This window comes from Dendronephthya gigantea, unplaced genomic scaffold, assembly GCF_004324835.1.
Source record: "Dendronephthya gigantea isolate DGI-Jeju-01 unplaced genomic scaffold, DenGig_1.0 000214F, whole genome shotgun sequence".
Taxonomy (NCBI): domain Eukaryota; kingdom Metazoa; phylum Cnidaria; class Anthozoa; order Malacalcyonacea; family Nephtheidae; genus Dendronephthya; species Dendronephthya gigantea.
The window spans coordinates 89,226-97,454 of NW_021163224.1; the positions used below are offsets into that span (position 1 = coordinate 89,226).

The window sequence follows — 8,229 nt, forward strand, 5'->3', positions numbered from 1 at the left end:
GTCACTTGTCAGCTTTACTGGTGTTTGAATAACACAAGCTTTGAAAACTGCTTAGGTATTACCTTCTCATGCATACTTGCATTGCTTAACTTACATAAATGGTGCATTCGAATGATGACATAACTCTGAGAACAGCACTTTATCAGAGTGAATAGATGGTTGTCCACTGCACTCGAATCAAATATATGTTGGTCCAACGTGCTAAACATGTGCTCTTCACACATTTCCAGCACTGTCTAATGCATACAAGATGGCATGTACATTTGGAGCGCATGAAAGCCAACACGAAAGTTCAGGGTGGAAAAAAAAGCCATTCTAGTGAAGATGAAAGAAAAAAAGCTTGGAATAGGGAAGATAAAAAAAATATACTTGTCAACATGTTTAAAACGTGGAATGAAGCGAAAATCGCGGCTGGATACAAGTCATGTAGCGACAACGATTTTGCAGCACATCAGCTCTATTTAGAGTATCAAAGGTGTGATTAATGTGATTTATGTGTTTTATCTGGATTAAATGGGCTAGATGTTGGTATGAAAGTGTTCAAATGGGTGTAATTTAACTATTTTAGATCAGATATCAAGAAGTCGAAGGGCCAGAAGTCAAGTGAAGGCAGGCAACAAGATGCAAATGTTTATACTCAAGGTATTAATAATTAATATCTTATAAATTCATGAAAAATTGTAAACAAGCGCAAAACGATTGAGAAAAGCAACGAATTTACTCAAGATAGATTCCAATTTCTGTATATGCTTTGATACATGAACTCCTTGCTAATGTCCAGCTGTCTGCACCCGTCTTGTTTAAGTCCGGCGAACGGCGAATTTTGCCTGGGCTGAGAAAAAAAAATTAAGCCATTCGCCAGGCGTTGTTAACAATTCGCTAGCGCTTTCAGTCATGATAAGTTGTCAATTTGAAATTTTTAGTTTTAATTTACCACACATACTGACCTACTATAAATTATATGTACGTAATATATAATTTTGTCTTTGTTTTCCCCGGAAAATCGCTATAATTCTTTTTTGAGATCTTATGTAGTACATTCTGTAGAGTATTTGTGTTTTCTTGTGTTAAATTAAGGATAATTTGGGATATTAGCATACAGCTATTATTGCGTAATCAAGAATCAATATGGCCGACGCGAAATATGGAAATATATGAAAATAAACCACAGGTTTTGGATTCTTTCGTAAGGTACTGTTCAAAGAAAACAAGAATATTGAAATCTTTGTTTAATAAACTATGCTTATCACTAAAATTCTTTTCATTTATTCATATTTTGTAAAATGCAGAAAGAAAATGTCGTTGGAAAACGTTTGCACATCTTGTGCAAGCAATACGTTCTATTCGTGCGTAAATTGTAATTCTGCCATTTGTAATCGTCCAAGTTGTAGCAGAGTTGTCAATTTAACTCACTCGGGATACTCTGAAGAACACCCAAAGAAAATTAGTAAATGCATTACTTGTATCAGGAACACAGTGCCACAAGAGAAGAAACAAAAGTTACAAAACTAACCAACAATAAAAGCCTTCTTTGACAAAAAGTGAGTACTTAAGCTATAATATAATTTCCAACTGGAAGAATTTTACACTTGATCTTGGAGAACGTATTGGATTGGGTCGATTTATGTTGTAGGCCTTCCAATTCTAATGTGGTGTCTTTGCCTGGTCCAGACCAACCATCAACTACTAAAACAACCCTTTCAATTGGACTGTAAGTTAAATTTCCATTAGACTCAATAAGTCTTCAGAAGTAAAGTAAACCTTACCTTCAGAAGTATGTTGTTATATGATTGTTATTTATTCTTCTTGCAAATTGCATGCAGTTAAACATCCTGCAATTAACATTAAAACGTATACCAGTAATTGTAAACCATATTTTTCCTGCCTATTATAGGAAGCGTTCTTTGTAAGTATTCAAGCAGAAGTTACCCCAAAAAAACCAAAGATCTCAACACAAAAAAATCTGCAGCTTGAAACAATTGTCTAAACCTGTATGTTGTAACTGAAGAAGAACATTGTCACCAGCTTGCTAAACTGATAGAGACTGCATTTCTTAATCATTTTCAAGATGATATTCAACCAGAACACATTCATAATTATTATATTTGCAAGTTGAGGAATTGTACAGATATAAGTGAGAAAGACAAAGCAAAAATGAGGAGGGATAACAAATTCCAGCATAAATGGCTAACAGATGCTGACATTGCATGCTGTACAGAGACCGGAATCTGGTCGTTATGCTTCATTGACAACAAAGGAATGTTCTGTGGTCTTTGCAGAATTCACAATACATGTCAACCATCCAACAAATCCAAAATCTGGAACACAGAGCCCAACACCCGGTGGAGGACAGCAACTGCAAAGGGTTATATAAAAGAAGCTAGTAAAGGTATTACTATAATGCATAGTATTGCTGCATTTTAAGAGAAATCAAAACACAACTTCTACTTTGTGACTAAAAAAAAAGAAAGAGAAAGTAATATCAACAGCAGATACTTGGCAGTTTTCAAAGCCCTATATTAGTTAGCTAAGGAAGAAGTGGCTAATGCAAAAACGGTTTCTTTGCTTGGCCTTTTAGAGGAGCTTGGTGTGAAAGAAATTGATGTGTTTACAACACGTTCAGAATCTTGTCTTAAAAAAAATGGCGTTACTAATTGCCAATGTCATTACAGAAAAAATTATCAAGAAAATCAAGAAATCTGAAGTATTCGGACTTTTAACTGATGACGTCACAGATGTATCAAACATACAAAAGCTGGTGTCATTTATTCAGTTTTTTGACGAAGACATTGATGATTGTGTAACTAAATTCATTGAAGCAACAGATCTTCTGGAGAGTTCACCTAATTCATCTCCTGATGCTGAAGCAATTTTTTCATGCTTAGTTAAGCTATTGAAGAAGCATGGTTTAGATATCAATGAATTGAAAGGCTTTGCAAGCGATGGAGCTAGTGTAATGACAGGAAAAAACGGAGGTGTAGCTGCAAAATTTAAGAACTTGAAAGAATGCGAAACCATGATAAGTATTCATTGCGTATGTCACCGCCTAGCCCTTGCATGTGCAGATACAGGTGATGAACTGAAATTTATTCAAGATTTTGAGAAATGAGCTTTAGATTTGTGGTCCTTTTTCAAAAAGTCTGCAAAAAGACTTAAAGTATACATTAAAGTGCCATTGGGTGCAAGACATTTCGATGCTATGTCAAAAAGGCAAAAGAAGAAGTTGGTGAGAAAGGTGAAAAAAGCTGTTAGAACTAGATGGTTGAGTCTACATGCCTCTGTTGATTCCATAAGCCAGGGATGTGTCGGGTTGGTTCATGCTCTACATTCAATGCAAGAAGATAGAAATTCTGGTTCCATTGCTAAAGGGCTCTTGAAGAAGATTAACTCTGTTGAATTTCTTGGCACTTTATATCTGTTGAAATTCATCCTACCACACTTATCAGCTTTAAGTCGCACTTTTCAAGCCGGAAATCTCAACTTTTGCAGAATCAAGATTTGAAAGCCAGACTTAAATTGTGCAATTTAGTAATGGGAGATGGATCCAAGAAAATCATACAAGAACGGATAAATAAATACTCCAAGGCTATATGCAAAAACATTGATGACCGTTTTCCATGCAAATCTTTAGCGATCTTGGAGTCATTTTCGGTCTTTGATGTAACCCAAGTGCCAAACGATGCCAGCACTTCAGAGTTCAAAGTATATGGCCAATCTGAGGTTATTGCAATCAAGAAGCATTTTTACCAGGAACAACAAATAGGAAATTACTTCTTGGAACAATGGAAAGACATGAAATATGAACTTCTCCAATTGAAAACCAAGTAGCAGCAATTTAAAGAGAATGTTGAATCAAATAATATGAGTATAAAATTATCCCCTACAGAATGGGTTTTCAGGAAAATTGTCAAAGATTATCGACACAATGAACAGTTTTCATTTGTCTACAGCATAGCAAAGATAGCTCTGGTTACCCCAGTAACTAATGCATGGCCAGAAAGGGGAGCAAGTGCTGTGAAGAGAATTAAGACAAGGTCCAGAAGCTCTATGAAAAGTGACCTGCTGAATGCTTTACTCGTAATTTCTATCAATGGACCTACATTGAAAACGAAAGCATACCAAGAGTTAATGGAAGATGTTGCTATGAAATATGGAAATGAAAAGCACAAAAAGTGTCCTCAAAGCTTTATCAGTATTGTACGAAAAAAGAGCGCATCCTGAAGCATACAAACTGTCGACATTGATGAGCTATAAGAAATTGAAGAGGCAGAGAAAATTAACAATGAGTTGCAAGAAAGCTTGAAAAACAAAGAGGCTTGGGATGAGTCTGATGACAATGACAGTGATGATAACGAAATTGAAGATCATTCAGACAGTAATGTCACAGACACTGACAATTATGTTGATTAATCACTATATGTAATTATGTCTATGTAAATATTTGTGTAGTGACAAACACATAAGAAAATGTTACTTTTTTGTTGAATTTTCCGCTTTATATTTTACTTGCTCAACTCATTAATAGCCGGCGCCCCAGTAGAAAAGACTAGTATTAGCCATGACCAGATTTTTATTAGCCATAACTCTAAACAGAAACCTGAAGGGCTGTGTCTGGAAGTTGCATTATACAATGACTGTATAAATATAACACTTAACACTTAAAATTTTTGCCTTGTAGTCTCTTTTATCTCTCATTGTTGTCATTCATGATGAAAAATAGCATTTTGACAAATTGGTGTATTTATATTATACAGTGAAAAATATATGCCTGATCAAGGTGAATTGTTTTAGGTCTGGAAACATCTGAGGAGTACAGAATGCCTCCAAACATGTTTATTATCAGTATCTCCCATATTTCTACATCAGGCAGATGAAATTTCAAACACAGAAACTGCTGGAGATATAAATTTGGGTGTTGTTGAGAGGTACTAATTTACATGGACTGTAACCTCTCAGGATAAATGGAATACAGTATACAACATAAAATATAAATAGATATTATAATAATAGAATAATAATTTAGCAATAAATAATATCACTGTAAATATTTTTGACCGTTCCAAATTAAAACATACATAATTGTTTTCCATGTGGTGTAACTTTTTATAGCAAAATGATTCCTTGATTTGTGCATTAAAAAGTCAACAAATTGTGCAATAAATGCATGGTCTTATAATATAACCTAAAGTTACTAGAATAATCATTGGTCCAAAATTGTCTAAATAAAAAGGCATACAGGTCATTTCTGATGTCTTTTGTATTCCTGATGCGCAACTCTAGCACATCAGGGTCTAGGCACAACTCTGTAAATCGAGAAGACAGTGTAATACATTTTATCAAATTGCAGCACTGTGGCATAGGACAACATTTGCTACAAACACACCAATCTGCTACACTATCCACCATTGGATCATCTTCTGGTTCTTGGTTTTCTAAGTCACTGGGTCCTTGAGTAGCTGGTTCTTCTGTTGAAAACTCCCCAAGTTCATTGTTTTCATCAAGGTTATCCTCCATAATAATCATGCTGTGTATGTAATCCATACTGCCTATCCCTCTCCGTAAACTCTGAATAGCCAGCTTTCTGACCAAACCAAATCATATAAAAGTATGAAAATTATCAGGGAAATATACCTGGGCATTTACATTCTTCTGAACATGTCACATAATTCCCCTTGCAAGGACAACCTCGAGTCCCATTGACGAGTAACACTGCAAGAACTCTTGCAATCACAATGGCTTGTCTGTTTAGAAACGAGAACAAAATAAACTCAACAATTCGGCTCTACAATATACATATACGCAAATAAGTGCAAATTTTTATGTACCATTCTCAAATCTTGTTTGCTCTATTTGAGTGTTTGCTTCTCAGATGGCTATCGCTCCGAACACCTGGTCGAGTCATTTCCAACAATTTCCGAATACCTTTTTGTTATGCGCAGAAAAGATGTGCATGCTATTGCACTGCTCCTTTAAACAGCCCATGTGATGGTAGCTTTTAATCCCCATTCGTCTTCCATGTTACGAACAAGTCCGGTATGTTCTCTTTCGTCGTCGTCAGCACCGTTGCACATTGGGTGCAATGGATTTTTTCGACACCATTTTCGCAACGTACCCAGCTATTAACTATATTGCAGCCTCTTTGTACTCAGACAGTTCAAAAACATCACATTAGTCATGATCTACGGCAGCTGGCTCTCTCAACTCCAGGTCAGACTGGCAAGTAAACACGTAGATCAAAGGCATCTAAACACATAGATCTTGGCCTTGGGGTCACACGGATGCACAAAATACGCTTGCAGGCTATGAGGTGTAAGAATTGCACCGAGCTCTTTCAATATTGCCTGGTGTGTCGAAGGTCCATTGCATGTGAAAGAAATCACCTTCACCCAAAATTTGTGCAATTTCCGAATGCATTCTTTCGTTAAGTTCGCCTTCTCTTCACCAGTGAGTCCATTAACCAGAAAATATCCACAGGGTATTTTCCAACTTGAGTTGAAAAGCGCAGACGGCCATGTACACAAGAGCATTGATTGGTAGCTTCAGGCAGCAAGTCGTCTTCAATGCCCATTCAGAGGTCGACATAACCATGCACTCTCTTACTATCCCACTCAACATGTTTTCGTGTAGACATCTCATCCAAGTTGGGAGCGCAAACAACTTCTTTACCATCTCTTCTTGCAGCAAGGACCTTTGCTTTCAGAGCTGTCAAGGCATCTTTCGTGAAACCAGGTTCACCATCCATTGAGGTATACAACAATCGGATCAGAGATACGCGTGGCAGCCCTAACTTGAAACTTTTTTGAACATAATTATATGCCTTCGTCTAATAAAACTTTAAGGTCAGAGGAAATGACCTTAGCTTGGGTGGATACGCACCAGGATTTTCATTTTTCTTTTGCAACACCAACCTTTTCATCATTTCCTTTGGAACTCCGGAAAAGGTTGTTTCTAGGATTGAGGCACAATCACTATTTATTTAAGACTCTTCTTTTTTAACTCACTTACCACTGAACTCAAAGTTACAACCTTTCTATTCAGGCGCTGTGTCTTTTGTTTGGATACTTTATACCTCTTCTGCAAATTTGTCAATTTGCGACAACATCATCGACTTGTTGTTTCAAACTGCAGGGAGACTTACTGGTGTGATGTGTGATCATGATTAACTGCTCCAGATGTTCTAGTAATGAGCCTTTTTCGGAGCAGTGCTTACCTCATCCAAAACCACTTCATCTGTAAGTTTTCTTTTACTTCCAAGTATACTTACACCTTCATCACTAGAAATTTCTTCAGTGACCCCCTCAATACCTAAACTGTCTTCATTACCTATGTTGTATTCCATACTTACACTGTCTTCAGTACTTACACTGCCTTCAATTGTTACTGCCCCAGAGTCATCCCTCATACTTACAATTTCCTTGTTACCCATTACTTTTGTGACATGCAAACCTAATGCTCCTTCACTCACCTCCAGTGCCAAATTTACTCTTAGGCCTTGTTTTCATGAACCAACAAGTTGCCCCGGGTTGCAAATTTTCCCAGGACAAAATTTATTTTCGTTCACACAAGCCCGGGTCAATTTTACCGTGGGACATTAAAATTGTGGCAGGAAATTGATAATTTTTGGTGTGAGCACAATTATGCTTTCAAAACAAACAAACATTGTTTTACTATCTGCGATTTTAACAAATATCACTCTGATTGTTGCTCTACGGCAAAATGAACAAATAGCTTTGTTAGCCGTTGTTGATGCAAACCATTTGATATGAGAGCTACAGTTAAGGGCTGTGAGAAAAGATTACACTCCAAAAAGACATTGGATAAACCCTGGCAGAACGTCTTCATGGTGGGATAACCTACTGAGTGGAAACAATCTGGCTGAAGAATGGAAAAAGAACTTAAGGATGACGAAAAATGATTTTCTCTACTTAGTAAATCTGGTCCGAAAAGATATTGAACCGGATCCAAATGCTGTTAGAGATGCCTTAAAACCAGAGAAAAAAAAAGTGGCAATGACACTTTATTATCTTAAGGATCAAGGCTCCTATTTGATGACCTGGAATACATTTGGTGTAGGCAAGTCAACACTATCATCTGTGGTAAAAGAAGTGAAATTTAATTGAGAATTTTCACAAGAAGTTTGGTTTACCACAAGTATTTGGTTGCATTGATGGAACACACATACCAATAAAACAACCAACTGAGAACTCCCATGATTTCTTTTGTTATAAA

The 8,229-nt window shown here is 36.6% G+C and overlaps 1 protein-coding gene across 1 annotated transcript; it reads left to right on the top strand.

Moving 5' to 3' along the window:
* Positions 1-2,641: 2,641 nt before the first annotated feature.
* LOC114539706 lies at positions 2,642-3,109 on the top strand. The gene has a single exon (XM_028560321.1). The coding sequence runs from the start codon at positions 2,642-2,644 to the stop codon at positions 3,107-3,109; it is 468 nt and encodes a 155-aa protein (XP_028416122.1).
* The last annotated feature ends 5,120 nt before the right edge of the window (positions 3,110-8,229 follow it).

Bases quoted from the DNA above. Each gene is read 5' to 3' on its own strand.
- LOC114539706 (XM_028560321.1), top strand. From the start codon at position 2,642: ATGGCGTTACTAATTGCCAATGTCATTACAGAAAAAATTATCAAGAAA.